The sequence below is a fragment of the Chrysochloris asiatica genome, unplaced genomic scaffold (assembly GCF_000296735.1).
Source record: "Chrysochloris asiatica unplaced genomic scaffold, ChrAsi1.0 scaffold00021, whole genome shotgun sequence".
Taxonomy (NCBI): Eukaryota; Metazoa; Chordata; class Mammalia; order Afrosoricida; family Chrysochloridae; genus Chrysochloris; species Chrysochloris asiatica.
The window spans coordinates 1,696,458-1,712,509 of record NW_006408539.1 but is presented as its reverse complement, the minus strand read 5'-3'; the positions used below and the strand labels follow the sequence as shown (position 1 = coordinate 1,712,509).

The 16,052-nt window shown below is 40.6% G+C and overlaps 1 protein-coding gene across 1 annotated transcript in view; it reads left to right on the top strand.

Annotated features, from left to right (window-relative positions):
* Positions 1-504: 504 nt before the first annotated feature.
* CCDC11 (coiled-coil domain containing 11) overlaps positions 505-16,052 on the top strand; it is a 50,349-nt gene continuing 34,801 nt past the window's right edge. The window contains exon 1 of the mRNA XM_006837558.1: positions 505-573. Within this exon, the coding sequence (XP_006837621.1) occupies positions 505-573 (69 nt within the window). The remainder of the gene's footprint in view (positions 574-16,052) is intronic.

Here is a 16,052-nt window from a genome sequence, read left to right as displayed (position 1 = left end):
AAGCTTTTATGTATGAAAATCATTTGTATACTGTAAAGAACTACAAAAATATAAGGTTGTCCTGTGATAATTATTACTGGCATCAAGATTTAAGTTACAGATAAGTCACAACATTTAAATGTGACTTCCCTCAAAATTGCTAATTAACTTTTTTCATGCGTTTAGACCAATTATAGGATATAAATAGCAAAGTCGATTGGAATCGTGATTCGACTTTGACCTTCTCTTCAAGTTACGGGCCTTTTTTCTGCTACTGTGGGTGGACCAGGGAGGAAGGGAGCTACGTCAGGGCCAGGCAAAAGGACCAGGTGAGGACCCCGCAAACTCAGCCAATCGCCTCCAAGAGGAAGTCGCGAGTGCTGGCGTCTATGGTCCCCATGGTGATGCAATCAACTTCCGGCCTCCTCACTGCCCCCACTACCACCAGGAGGCGCGCCATGGTAACCATAGGGCCGCGTCACTGCAGCATATCCCTCAAGTGGTAGACACCGAGGGGATTCGAAGATGTATAGTCAGCGATTTGGCATCGTGCCTCGGGAAGTCAAGGGTCCCACTCCCAAAGTGGTGCTGGTGGTAAGCGCTCCTGTGCGGGATGCTGCCGCTCTCTGTTTCCCCCAAACCCGGCCCAACTGGGCCCTCAGCCAAAGTCCCTCAAGGTGGGCGGGTACCCACCTGAGGAGATAGGTTGGATTTTGAAAGAAAGAAGGAAAGCGGGTCTCCCAACTGTCTTCTCCCAACCTTCTTCTCTCTACCCTTATCGAAATTCACTGCACCGCCCAGAATATACTCCGCCCACCAGTCATAAATAAGTATTTATGTTCTGGAGTCTGTGTGTGGCGCTGCGGGCTAATGCGCTGGACAGCAAAATCGGTTTGAGGCTCATGGTCGGCGGTTCAAGCTCAGCAACTGCTCCTCGAAAACCCTATATAGGATTGCTATTGGTCGGAACCGACTCAACGGCATTAAATAACATTTGGAAAATCGTCACTTGGCATCTTGATGCATCTGAATTTTCAAGACACCAAAGAAGGTTTGTCCCCTTGCAATGTGCCCTGGAAAGGACCCTGGGGCAGAAGACAGTTAGTTGATGTAGAACTGTGATTCAGTTTCATGGTCTGGGGTTGGGCTGTGACGGGTAGTAAACCAGGACAGCGTTTTCTGTGCCAGCTCAACTCAGCTGTAATAATTGTTGAATAGAAGAGACCCCCGCAGGTCTGAAAATAGGGTAGTTGGTTGCCAAGTCCTGGGTGGTGGTAGGAGGCTAAGGGGGATGTTGCTTGCCGTACAATTTGTCGGGTCCTGTTCAGAACCGCCACTATGGAAGACACAGCAGTGGATACAATAAATCCTGGGAGGTTTACCTGGACCTTACCCCTTGTTCAACGGTCTTCTAATCACAATTGCAGGAACAGGCTCATATGTAAAAGTATTAAATGTTACCACAGTCGGGACCGACTCCACGGCACACAACCACCACTATCACCACCACAGTAGATAAAAATAAACACATTGCCTTTGGGCCGATTTTGAATCGCGGTGACCTCACATGTTGCAGAATAGAACTCCTCCACTGGGTTTTCTCAGTTGTCGTTATGGGTCGGAACCGACTCGAGGGCACTTAACAGCAGCAACAACAAACTTTACAGAAGCAGACCATCAGGACTCGGGTGGGTTCCAGTCACTAACATTTAGGTGAATAATCCAGTGCAAACTGTTACCATCACCCAAGGTCCTAACTCAGTAGACTGTGATGTGCTGTGTTGTCTGTGATGACAATTTTTAGATGGAAGATAAGGGCTAATCAAGGAAAAAACTCACAAGGACACCATATGATTGTGTGCCACGTTCATTGTACATAGCAAATCTTAGCATATAGTCTTGTTGCCTCTTATTAAGACCAAGGACTAGAATTCAGAGCTGGTAAATAACAGACTAGATCTTCTGTAGAATATGGGGTTTAAAGTGTTGTTTACAGATGGGCTTATGAGGGATATTTTGGGTTCTGTATCCAAACACAAGAGTGCTGGGGCTGGGTCACTGATTGGATCCCAGTAGTTGTGTTGGGAATATATAGGATGAAAAGCCAGAAAACCAGGAAGCAGGCCTATTGAATGAATGAAGAGCAAAAGGAAGAGAAGGTCAGATTTGGCGCATCTGCTCCTCAGGTGTCTGAATGTGACGAAAGTGTGGCATAGGTTGTAGGCTTGTGTTGGGGGAAGAATTAAAGCCACAAAAGGATAAGATTTGGACCCTGAACAATTTCTTTAGGAGAATGCAATTAAAAATGTAATGACTGAAGGAATGGGGAAGCCAAGGGAGCTGCTATTTTTGCTGAGTTCGTGCTAAGGGACTCAATTATTTAATCTTCAAAATAGTCTTGTTAGAATGATATTTTTTTTGCTCATTTTTACAGGTGAGCAAACTGAGTCTCAAAAAGATGATGTAACTTAAGTTCATGTAGAGGGATGAGAATCAAATCCAGGTTTTAAGGCATTGTTCTTTAAGATCATTTAACTGTCATTCAAGAAACAATTATTTGACATGTTAAACACTTAGAAACCACACTCTCATTATTAAATTCCATGGTTCAGCATGGCAGTGTCCATTATGATAACTAAAACCACACATGGCCTTTGAGTATCTGAACACTGCTTAGAGTCACGCGTGGAAGTGATATTTTAGGTTAAATAAAATATATTCTAAAATTAGTTTCCTATTTCTTTTTTAAACTTTTTATTGTAAACTGAATGAAGGCTTACAAAACAGATGATCAGTGCCACATTCAGGAACTCATATACTTCGTTTCATTACAATGATTTCAATCCCTCCCTGTACCATTGTTGTTGTTGTTGTTAAGTGCCGTCGAGTCGGGTCCGACCCATAGCGACCCTGTACAGGGTTTCCGAGGGTGTAAATCCTTACGGGAGTAGAAAGCCTCATCTTTCTCCCTGTACCATTAGTTAACAATATTTACCTCTATTCATGTTAATTCTTTCATTCCTTCCTGTGTCTTCCGCTACCTTCATCTTTCCTCTGACAACCTTTGTCCTTGTTGTATATTGCCTGCTCTGTCACCCACGTTAACATATATCTACCCACTACCCAGTAAATGGAGTCCTGGTAAGGCATGGTGGGTTAATGCGCCAGACTGCAAAGCCATTTGAATTTCAAGGCCAGCAGTTCAAACTCACCAGCTCTCCTCGGAAACCCTATACAGTGTCACTATGGGTCGGAATCGACCCAACGGCACTTAACAAAAACCCAGTGAATAATTTTGCTTCCCTCGCACCCCTGATAATCAACATTATCAAGAAAATTTTAACTTTTTACAACAGTGGTCTCATACAATATCTGTCCTTTTGTAATCAATTAGTTTCACTTAGAATACTGTCTTCCAGGTTCATCCATGTTGTGAGATGTTTCACAGATTCGTCAATATTCAACATTGAGTAGTCTCCCGCTGTATGTATGTACCAGTTTGTTTAACCATTCTTTTGTTGATGGGCATTTAGGCTGTCTCCATCTTTTTTGCTGTTGTGAATAGTGCTATAATGAACATGTTGTTGCTGTTCAATGCCGTCAAGTCGGTCTGACTCATAGTTAGCCTGTATAGGGTTTCCAAGGAGCTGCTGGTGAGCTTGAACCACCGATCTTGTAATCCAGCACATTAGCCCACAGCGCTGCACTATAAAGTTAGTGATCAGTTTTTCCATCTCATTCAAATATTATATTGGAATCTGGATTGGGATTGCATTATATCTATAGATTGCCTTGGGTACTATTGCCATTTTCACAATGTTAAGTCATTTTATCCATGAGCATGGTTTATTCCGTGTTTATAGTTCTATTTTGGTTTCTAATAGTAGGGTTTTGTAGTGTTTTTTATAAAGGTCTTTTGTTTCTCTGGTTGTATTTATTCCTAAACATTTTATCTTTTGGGTAGCTATTGTAAATGGTATTATTTTCTTGATTTTCTTCCAGAGTTCTCTTTATTAATGTAAAGGACTCCAACTGATTTTTGTCTGTTGGCCTTGTACCCTTTCACTTTGCTGAATCTTTCTATTATGAGTTCCAATGAACTTCTTGCTGAGTCTTTAGGAATTTCTATACAGGAACATATCATCTGCAAGTAGAGTTTTACTTCTTTGCCAGTTGTTGTTGTTGTTGTTGTTAAGTGCCGTCGAGTCGGGTCCGACCCATAGCGACCCTGTACAGTTGTGGATGCCTTTAATTTCTCTTAAAACTCTGACCCAGACTTTCAGCGCAATGTTGAATAGGAGTGGCAATAAAAGGCATCCTTGTGTGTGGTTCCTGCTCTCAAGGGGAATGCTTTCAGTTTCTGTCCATTCACAGTGATGTTGGCTGTTGGTTTTGTATATATGCCCGTAATTATGTTGAAAATTTTCCCATCTTTTCTTATGTTGTTGAGTGCCTTTTATCAAGAAAGGATGTTGGATTTTGTCGAATGCCTTTTCTGCATCAATTGATTTGATCATGGTTTTTCTCCCCCCTTTGTTTTATTTATATTGTTGATTACATTAATTGTTTTTCGAATATTGAATCATCCCTGCATACCTGGTATAAATCACACTTGGTCATAATTTTTGATATGTTGTTGGATTCTGTTGCCTAGGATTTTGTTGAGAATTTTTACATTTATACTCATGAGGGATATTTGATTTATAATTTCCTTTTTCAATGATGTCTTTACCTGGTTTGGGTATCAGGATTATGCTTGCTTCATAAAATGAATTTAGGCGTTTTCCTTCCTTTTCTATATTGTGGAACAGTTGAGTAGAATTGGTGTCAGCTACTCTCTGAATGTTTGGTAAAATTCACCAGTAAAGCCATCTATGCCTGACCTTTTTAAATTTGGGAGTCCTTTAATAACTTGATCAATGTCTTTTGCTATAGTCTGTCTCCAAGTTTTCTATTTCCATCTATGTTAGTTTAGGTAGGTTTTCTAAGAATTTGTCCATTTCTTTTAGATTTTCAAATTTGTTGGAGTACATTTCTTTGTAATGTTGTGTTGTTATCCTTTTTATTTCTACTGGTTTTGTTATAATGTAGGTCATATAAATTTTTATTCGCATTATTTGCATCTTCTCCTTTTCTTTTGTTAGCTCTGCCAATGGCTTGTGGATTTTGTTAATACTTCCAAAGAACCAACTTCTAATCTTGTTGATTCCTTCTATTGTTTTTCTGTTTTTTATTTCATTTATTTCTGCACTGCTTTAGCTGTGCCCCAAAGGTTTTGGTACGTTGTGTTTTTGTTCTCATTTTTACAAGAATTTTTTTCTAATTTCATTTTTAATTTCTTATATTATCCAGTAGCTTTTAAGCAGGGTGTTATTCAGTTTCCATTTGTTGATTTCTAATTTTATAGCACTGTGATATCAGAAGATGCTTTGTAATATTTCAGTGTTTTTAATTTATTCAGTTTTGCTTTGTGGTCTAACATATTTTCTGTTCTGAAGAATATTCCATGTACACTGTAAAAGAATGTCTGTTGTGCTGTTGCTGGGTTGAGTGTTCTGTGTATGTCTATGAGGTTAAGTCGATTGGTTGTGTTGTTTAGTTCTTCTGTGTCTTTGTTGGGTTTCTTTTTAGTTGTTCTTTCATTGAAAATGGTGTTTTAAAATCTGTTATTATAGAGTTGTCTATTTCTTTCTTCAGTTCTCTTAGAGTTTGATTTATATATTTTTAGACTCTTTCATTGTGATCATAGGTATTTGTTATGGTTATATTGCCTTGTTCAATTGACACCTTAATCCATGAGATAATGCCCTTTGTCTCTTATGCTGCTTTTTGCCTTAAATTATACATATATGTTTTTGATTTGTGTGTGTGTGTGTGTTTTACATGATTCCATTTATATATAATTTGAGAAAATACAGACTAATCTACTCTGGTGGTTTGTGTGTTGCTATGATGCTGGGATCCTGGGAGCTATGCCTCCCGTGTTTTAAATACCAACAGGGTCACCTGTGATGAGCAGGTTTCAGCAGAGCCTCCAGACTAGGAAGAAAGAGGGACAGAGCACTTCTGAAGGATTCTTAAAGTATATTTTATCAGAGGTTAATATTTTCACTCCTAATTTTTGATTACCATTAGCTTGATTTTTTTTTCATCCTTTGATTTTTAATCTACTTTGTTTTTGTGTGTAAAGTGTGTAGACAGCATACTAAAGGATTCTGTTTTATTGCCCAATTTACCACTCCCAATATCTTGACTGATGCATTTAATCTATTGACTTTCAGTGTCATTATCAATAGGTATAAATTGATTACTGTCATTTTGATGGACTTTTTTTGGTGGGCGAGGTTGCTGGTTTCTTTGTTCCACATAATTTTCTGTTCTGATTTCATTTTGCTTACAGATTTTCTTTTAATTTTCTTCATTTCCTTATTATTATTTTTACTTTTTATTATGGATTGAGTGAAAGTTTGCAGAGCAGATCATCAGTTTTACATTCAGCAAATCATATACTTTGCTTCATTACAATAACTGCAATTCCTTCCATGTACCCACAGTTAAAAGAATTGACCTGTATTCACTTTAACTGTTGCATTCCTTCCTGTGTCTCCTACTACCTTCATCTTTCCTCTGCTAATCTTCCTCTGGTTGTGTATTGCCTACCCTGTCACCCATGTTTACTTGTGTTTGCCCTCTAGCCTGTGAATGATTTTCCCTGTCCCCTACCCACTTCCAACTATCATTGATTGTTTCTTTTGTTAAGTAAGACTTTTCTTAACTCTGACAATTTTCTCTGTGCTTTTTATTGTCTCTTCCTGTTCTGAAATTCTGACCACCCATAAGTTGTTCCTCTTCATTGTGTCCCACATAACTCTTAGGCTTTCTTTGGATTTTTTCATTCGTTTTTCTGATTGTTCTTCTAGCATACTAGTATTGAGAGATTTATCTTCAGGCTCACTAATTTGGGCTTCCATTGCTTCAGATCTACTCCTTTGCTCTTTCACTATATTGTCCATTTCTGAAATCCTAGTAGTAATCTTCTGGACTTCTAATTGCAGGTTTTGTGTTGTTCCAAAATTTGCATTTATTTTGTGTGTTTTCTCTTGGCATGTCTTCTTACGTTCTTGTAAAGTTTTTTACTGTGTTCTCCTTGCTTTCCTCAGGGCAGCTGGGGGCAGGGTTACTGGTCTGGTTGCTGTGCAGCTTCTGTAGGTTTAGATCAGGCCCCACCTCAATCCAGGCACCAAAGCTACTCACCAAAATAGAGCAGTGGCCCCGCCTCATAGTGGCTTTACTCTGAACTCTAGGAGAGCAGGGTCTGCACTGGGGGCAGATGAGGCTCGGAGCTGGCCACACCTCTGGTCACTAGGGGACTGAGGGGGAAAAGCAGGAATCACATTTTTCCAGTCGCCTGTGTGAACCTGCTTTTTCAGGGTCTCCTTTTATAGCTAAAGCTGCTCACAAGATGGTCCCACTATATCTGGCTGGCTATCTATGTCTCCCTTTCTCCTGGTCCCTGCTCAGCTACTCCTCCCAACAAGCACTCAGTCCACTTCTCTGACCGTTCCTCTAAAGTTCAGGGTTTCAAAATTTCTATCTGTGTCTGTTTCATATGGTGGCACCATAGGATAGGCACTTGATATCAGGTTGGATTGAACCGCAAGGTCAGTGGTTCAAACTCACCAGCCACTCCTCAGAATCCCTATACAGAGTTGCTACGAGTTGGCACCGACTCGATGGCACTTAACAACAACATCTTAGTTATAGAAGGTCCGTGTAATGTGTCTGCCTAATCCACCATTTTGCTGGAAGTCCAGTTGTAGCCTTCTCATTTTCCTCATTTCTGTTAGGTTAATGCTTATGAAATGTTTCTGGTTTTCTTCTTTTGTATTTTTATGAAGGTATGTTAATTTTCTTTGAGGTAACTCTGAATTTATTAATATTTCCCTTTTTAAAATAGTCTGTTTTACCTCAAAATTGACTTGATTTCCTCTCTATTTGGAAGTTCTGTATCTGCTCTGTCCCCTCTTTTTTTGTTGTAGTTGATTTCATTATATACTGCTCTCTCTGGTTCCCTATTTTCGATCTTGTAGGTTTGTTTCACTTTAAATACTTCTATTTCTGGGTAGTGTTGTCATGTATGTTAATCTCAGATTGTTGTCTGCTGTTGTTGGTTCTCAGTCCAAAGAACACCCTTTAGTATTTTTTATAAAGTTGGTCTAGCTATTACAGATCCCTTTAATTCTGTTTATCTGAAAATGTCCTAATTTTCCCATGGCATTTGAGGGACAGCTTTGCTGGGTATCTGATTCTTGGTTTGCAACTTTTTTCTTTTTTATGTGCATGTCATTCCATTGCCTTCTTGCATGCATGGTTTCTGTGGAGAAATCAGAGCTAAGTCTTTTTTTTTTTTTTTTTTACATTTTTCTTTTGAATTGAGTGAAGGTTTACAGACAAGATCATCAGCTTAACATTCAACAAATCATATACTTTCTTGCATCTCAGTGATTACAATCCCCTCCATACAACAACAGTTATCCTGCTTTCTCCTGTGGTTCCTATTTGCATTCCACCTACCTTCCCTTCTCCACTTTGTCTTTAAGGAAAGTGTTTCCCTTTTGATTTTGAATGATTGCCCATTCCTTGGTGAGCATACCTTGCTAGTGTTGGTGTCCCCCACCCCTATAAACCTATCTACTGCTTGGCTAAAAATTGATCCACAAGATTAAGTTTCTTTCCAGATCTGAAGGATGGTTGAGGGCCATAGTCTCAGGTTCCTCCAGTCTCGGAACTTAGTCTTATTGGTTCTCCTCTGTAGGTAACTTTTAGTTTCTCCTGAGCTGTTCTCAGGATTCTCTTTTGGTTTTGGAAAGTTTGATTATAATATGTCTTGGTGACTTTCTTTTGGGGTCTGTGCTGTTTGGGGTTCATTCAGCATCTTGAATGGTTATCTCCTTGTCTGTCATGATGTTAGGGAAATTTTTTTCCAGCAACTCTTCTTAAACAATTCTCTCTCTGCTTTTTATTGTCTTTTTCTGTTCTGGAGTTCCAATCACCCATAAGTTAATTCTTCTTCTTAGTGTCCCACATAAGTCTCAGGCTTTCTTTTGATGTTTTCATTCATTTTTTTTTTCTGATTTTTTCTTCTAGCTTACTTGTACTGAGAGATTTATCTTCAAGTTCACTAATTTGGGCTTCCATTGTTTTGAATCTACTCTTTTGCCCTTTAATTGTATTGTCCATTTCTGAGCTCTTAGTACCAATCTTCTGGATTTCTAGTTGTAGGTTTTGTACTGTTTTCGTAACTTATGTTTATTTTGTGTGATTGTTTCTGTAGCGTTTTCCTGAATTCTTCTAAAGTTTTTTTCTGTGTTCTCTTTGCTTTCCTTGAACTTTCTGTTGATCCATTGAAAGTACTGAGAGTCCCGAGAGTAAGCAGGTTTCTGTTTTTATTAGCCTTTGCATTCCCGGAACTTCCTAAGAAACACATCTATGAACGTTAGCTCTTAGTGTAAAGGAATGTCTTACAGGGAGAGGCTTCCTGTAACCAAGGTTGTTATTAACATTAACTGAATGCATTGCTGAGGTCATGGAGTCATTTCTGGTTATTATGTTCCACTTCAGCTTGATGATATGTGACGTAGGTCATGGGTCACTAGCAGCTTGCCACTTCCTCATGCTTTTGCCCAGATAGGATTCCTTTGCTCAGTGGTCTTCAACACTAAATATTATTCTTTTGAATTTTTTTTCAGTTACTTCCATTACTTTTTATTCCTCAGAACAATTTTCTGGCTTTTCATCTTGGTCATTTGTTTGGGCTACTCATTTGTGAGTTTCTTTGTGTGAGCTAGAATAATCTGTTGTTTCTGAGACATGGTAGTGTCATTGTATTTAAATTTAATTGGTAATTGTATATTGCTGTGTTCTTGGGCCCTCACCCACTGCCTTCTGGTGGGTGTGGTTAGAAAACGGAGGCCTGTGCACTGTTTTCCATTTACTGTCCATGCAGTTCAGATTAGGGTGGGCTTGGCTGGTGTTAGTTGATGTCTATCATTGATCAGCTGGTGTAGGAGCTGGTATTAGCTCTTGTCCAGTGGGTAGAGCTACAGAGGGTATGGTTTTGCCTGGGCTATATTGGCACAGTTGTTGTCTCCCAACTGTTGTTGGGTGGAGAAAACACACAGAGGAAAATAAAACAGAACAAGCAAACAAACAGCAAAGACAATATGGTGGTGGTGGTGGTTATGTGCCGTGGAGTCGGTTCCGACTCATTGCCACCCTGTACAGGGTTTCTGAGGCTATAAATATTTATGGGAGCAGAAAGCCTTATCTTTCTCTTGTGGAACTGCTGGTAGTTTCGAACTGCTGACCTTAAGGCTCGCAGCCCAATTCATAACCATTACGCTACCAGAGCTCTTTAAAGACAATATGTTGTTGTTGTTGTTGTTTAAGGGCCTTCGAGTCGATTCCGACCCATAGCGACCCTGTACAGGGTTTCCAAGGGTGTAAATCTTTACGGGAGTAGAAAGCCTGATCTTTCTCCCGCGGAGCAGCTGGTAGTTTCGAACCTCTGACCTTAAGGTTCGCAGCCTGATTCGTAACCACTACGCGACCAGAGCTCACTAAAGACAATATAGTAAAGGATAAAAAAAAAAAAAAGAGAGAGAGAGAAAAGTATAAAATAACTTCAAAAAGAGAAAAGAAGCAAATAGAGCTGTACAATAGAAAGATAATAGAAAATAGAAGGAAGAGAAAAGGCACTAAACAGAGAGGGAAAATGAAAAGAGAGACTGTCGTTGCTATTCAGTGCTGTTGAATTAGTTCTGACTCATAGTGACCCTGTTTAAGGTCTCCAGGGAGCAGCTGGTGGGTTTAGCCACCAACCTTGTTATCAGTTCAGTGTGCCACACTAGAAGACAGTAAAGAAAATCAAGAGGAAAAAAAGAAGAGGGTAGAAATGAGGATCAGAAGAAAAGAAGAAAAAACATGGTGATAGAAGGGGTAGAAATTAAGGAAAGAAAGAGAGGATGAAGGAGAAGAAAAAATAAATCAAAACAACATTGAAAGGAAAGACACAGACAAAAATCCAGTACAGTGTTTGGGCCCAGAAAGGAGACAACTCTGCAGAATGAAGAGAGCTCACAAGGTGGGTGGTGAGGGCTGAGTTCCCAGCCCTATATGGAGTTCCTCTAGGTCTAAGTGGTCTATGTTCAAGGCAACCTAACTGGAAGGAGTTTGTGGTGGCCCTTCAGGTTGTTGGTTTCAGTGTCTGTCTGAATCAGAGGGCAGCCTATGGGCAGGGTGGCTGATTATGAAAGTTCCTGTTAATCTAATTCTGGCCCAGAGACCTTGTGGGTTCTATAGGTCTAGAGCAGAGCACCCCAGCAGTCAAGGGGGCACAGTGGGCCTCTGACTCACACTGGCTCACAGCCTTACTGCTCCAAACTCCAGGAGAGCAGGGTCAGCACTGAGGGTAGATGACGGTGGGGGCCAGCCACACCTCTGGTCTCTAGGGGAACATGGGAAACAAGGAGGAACCGCACCTCTCCCATTGCTTGTATGATCTACACCACGAGGCTGCCATCTGTGTCTCCAAAACTGCTCACAGATTTCAAGATGGCAGTGCCACATCTGGTCCAGCCATGTGTTCACCAGTCAGTTTTCTTCTGTGGTACCTAGAATGTACCTGATAGGGGTCTCTATTCAAAGTCTTCTTAATTCCCATCAAATGATTGGGTGGGACTATGCAAATAGGGTGTACACGACTCTAACACTGGAATTGGGTAGTTTTACCATCCTTGTGTGGCACTGTAGGATAAGCACTGGACTGCTACCACAAAGTTAGTTGTTCAAACCCTCCAGACACTCCTTGGAAACCCTATACAGGGTTAGAATTGACTCCACTGCACTCAACAACAGGTTTAAAAGGAGCCATCTCAGAAGCAAAAACAGACAATCCCAGGACCTCAAGAAAAAAGAGCATGAGATCCCTACCTAGAAAGTAGCTTGCAGCAGAGGCAGTGGCAGAGGTGTTGGCATGGAGGAGAGACAGAGCAGCTGTGCCCGCTAGGCTGACTGCCCATGGACAGGCATTTACAAACCGGCTAAAGGAGCGTTCTAACACATGCCCAGGCAGGGGAGAGGCCTAAGATAAGAGCAAGACATGCTTGCAGTAAGGCAGAAAAGAGGTGTTCCTCATGGGAAAATTCATGTGTTCCGAGTTGGTTTTGATCCTGAATTATACTCTGCTCACTTCCCTAATCAACCCCGTCCTCATGAGTACTGTATGTCTTTTGCAATGGATTATCAAACCCAGATGTGAAGCAGAGAGTGTTATGGGAGGGATGGTTGGTGTCAGAAGAGGGGAAAGAAGGTTGTATGGAGAAGGAATGTCTGAACACCAATTCATAGGAATCTGCCTTGGACTGGTTTTGAGTTACATTCTATTTCCCCCTAGTGAAGCCAGAGAAAGTCAAGCATGGCCCCCACGTGGTTTTTGTACCTTTTTTTTTTTTTTCTTTTGCCACCCCTTCTCAGCTCTCCTTCCAGTAAGTAGTCAGTCTACTTCTCTAACCTTTCCTCTGAAGCTCAGGATTTCAGGATTGTCCTCTGTGTCTATCTCATTTGGTCTTCTGTATCTTTGTGATAGAGGGTCTGTGTAGTGTCTGCCTAGACCACCATCTGACAGGAAGTCCTCCTTTTTACTTTTTGTAAATGTAAAACTGAATCAATGGCATTTAACAACAACAATAATATACAATTTTAAATGGATCCGTTTTGCATGATATTTCCACTATGCAGTACGGGGTTTTAAGCAATGGCAAGACTATGTCTTGATTGTCATTACCTATTGTCAGAGAACTACAAGTCATATTGGGTCCTTCCAAAACCAAAGGGCTTCCTGATTCTCTGGCTACTGTTTCTGCTGTTTCCCACTCTCTCCTTCCCCATGACACTTGTAAAAAATGTGGCAGAGACAGTTGTCTCCCTCAAGATCAATAGCCCAAGGTGAAAGACAGCATGCCGCCACCCTCCAACCCTTTAGTATTTCTGACTCAAGCTGGCCCTCCAAATGCATTCCCGGCTTCTCTGCTGGCTTTGATCTTTTCTGGCGATGGCCACACAGAACTCGTCAACCATGCTCACAGTTGTAACAGTTTATAATTCAGGTTTGGGAATGCTCAGGATATGATTCTTCAATCAGGACAGCTTCTCAGCTGTGTTCGCAGGCAAGTCTCCCCCTAACCTCCTGCCCCTTGGCCTAGCTTCTGCTCTACTCAGATAAGTGTTAAAAAAAACTTTTAGCTCTGCTGATGAGTGCTCTGGGGTACCCCATTATGCCTCGATGTCTCAACTCAAAGGCATTGAGCTCTAGCTCCAGGAGCCAACAAACCAAGCTCCACCAAGTGCTCCAATACTCTCCACTCATCAGCAAGACTCTTTCCCAAAGGCACTCAGCTTCCTCAATCCGTGGGTCTAGAAGCCCACTTTTCTGTCTTGTGCTGATCTCTTGGTTCTGTCGCCTCTGCTGCTGCTGTTTCTCTGACACTGCTTCCTGCCATCTTTCACAGGAATCTAAGAGGTTCCCACCACAGAGACCCCTGGCCCATAGGACACGCTTCTCCGCTGTCTCTTCTGCTTTTTGGTGGTCAGGACCCCACTTCTCTGCTTGCTTCTCTTTCATTTTGTCTCTTGTAAGATAAAAGGTATTTAAAACACCAGCAGGGTCACCTGTGGTGACAGGTTTCAGCAGAGCATCCAGACTAAGACAGACAAAGAAGAAGGAGAGGTGCACCCCTTCTGAATGGTTAGCCATGGAAAACCTTAGGAGTAGCAGTGAAACATTATCAGATATAGTGCCGGAAGATGAGCCCCTCAGGGTGGAAGGCACTCCAAATATGACTGGGGAAGAGCTGCCTTTTCAAAGTAGAGTTCACCTTAATGATGGAGTTCACTCAAGACCTTCATTTGCTGATGTGGTACAACTCAAAATGAGAATAAACAGCTTCAAACATCTACTAATAAACAGAATGTAGAAAGTGCAAAGTATGAATCTAGGAAAATTGGACAGTGTCAAAAATTAAAGGAAACTCATCAAGAAAAGGAAAGGTGTGATTTCTTTTTTTCTCCTTGCTCCTCTGGTGACCAGAGGTGTGGCCAGCTCCTACCCTCCTCCACCCCTAGCACAGACCCTGTTCTGTGGGAGTTTGGAGCCATGCCTGTATGAGTTGGGGGCCAGCTGCACCACTCTGGTGCCTGGAGGAAGCAAGCTCGGCTCCAGACCTATAGAACTTGCAGAGCCACCAGACCAGCATTTAAGCAGCCACCCTGCCCCCAGCTGCCCTGAGGTGCTAACAGACACTGAAACCAGCTCCAACAAGGGCCCCCACAAACTATTTCTGGATTAAGTGCCCTGAACACAGATAACATCTAGGCCAATAGGAACTCCATCAAGGCTGTCACATTCCTTCCACACCCACCTCATGACTCCACAAGATTCCTCCCCTCCAGGCCCAATAACTGGACTGTTTGTAAAAAACAACAATTTTAGCTCACACAAAGAAAAGAGAGAATGGCACAATCAAATGACCAAGATGCAGACAAACAAAATATTTCTGAGAAAAAAAAAGGTAATGGAAGTAACTGAAAAAAAAAATTTTTTTTAATGATATTTTGGTACCTTCAATGGATTGACAGAAAGATCAAGGAAAATAAGGAGAATACAGAAAAAAAAAAAACTTTAGAAGAATTTCAGAAAATGCTACAAGAACAAACAGACAAAATAAATGCAAATTTCAAAACAATACAAAATCTGTAATTAGAAGTCCAGAAGATTAAAACTAAGATTTCAGAAATGAACAATACATTAAAAGAGCATAGGAGAAGATTTGAAGCATTGGAATTCCACATTATTGAACTTGAAGATAAATTTCTCAATACTAATATGCTAGAAGAACAATCAGAAAAAAGAATGAAAAAAAAAAATTCAGAAAAGCATGAGTTATATGGGACACCATGAAGAGGAACAACTTATGGGTGAGTGGCATTCCAGAACAGGAAGAGACAATAAAAAGCATATAGAGAAAATTGCTTAAGAGTTGTTGGAAGATCCCCGCCCCTCCCCCCCCCCAAAAAATGCTAAAGAGGATAGAGAGAAACACTGTTAACTGATGATATATGGAGGGGATAATAATCCATGTAATGAAACAAGCTATATGAATGGTTGAATGTGAAGCTGATGATGTGCCCTGTAAACTTTCACTCAATCCAAAATAAAAACATTTAATAAAAAAAAAAAGATTTACAGTCTCAGAAACCAAAAAAAAAATGAGTTGTTGGAAGAAAACTTCCCTAACTTCATGAAAGACAATAAGATACACATACAAGAAGTGAAGGAACCCCAAAAAGGGTAGATCCCAAAAGAAAATCACTAAGACATATCATAATTAAACTTTTCAAAATCAAAGGACAAGGAAAGAATCCTAAGAGCAGCTCAAAACAAACAAACAAAAACGAAAAGTTACCTACAAAGGAGAACCAGTAAGACTAAACAGAAACCATGCAGGCAGGAAAGGAAGACAATGGGATGACATTTACAAAACTCTGGGAAAAAAAAATTCCAACAAAGCTACCCCTCAAATATGATGGTGAAATTAGGACATTTCCAGATAAACAGAAACTAAAGGAATTTGTAATGACCAGACCAACTTTACAAATAATGCTAAAGGATGTTCTGTGGACTGAGATCCAACAACAACAGACAGCAACCCAAGATTAGCACACATGACAACATCATCCAGAACTTAATCCAGATATTTGTTGGTGTTTTTTTGGTTTTAAAGTGCCGTTGAGTTGGTTCTGATTCATAGTGACCTTATATAGAATTTATGAGGAACAGCTGGTGGGTTTGAACTTCCGATCTGTGGCTCAAAGTCCAGTACTGATCGTACAGTGCCACACCAGGAGTCCAGATATAGAAATATTAAAGTAAAACAAGCCTACGAGACTGAAAATAGGGAACCATAGATAATAAATAATGAAGTCAACTACAAAGCAAAAAGAGGGAATAACTATAC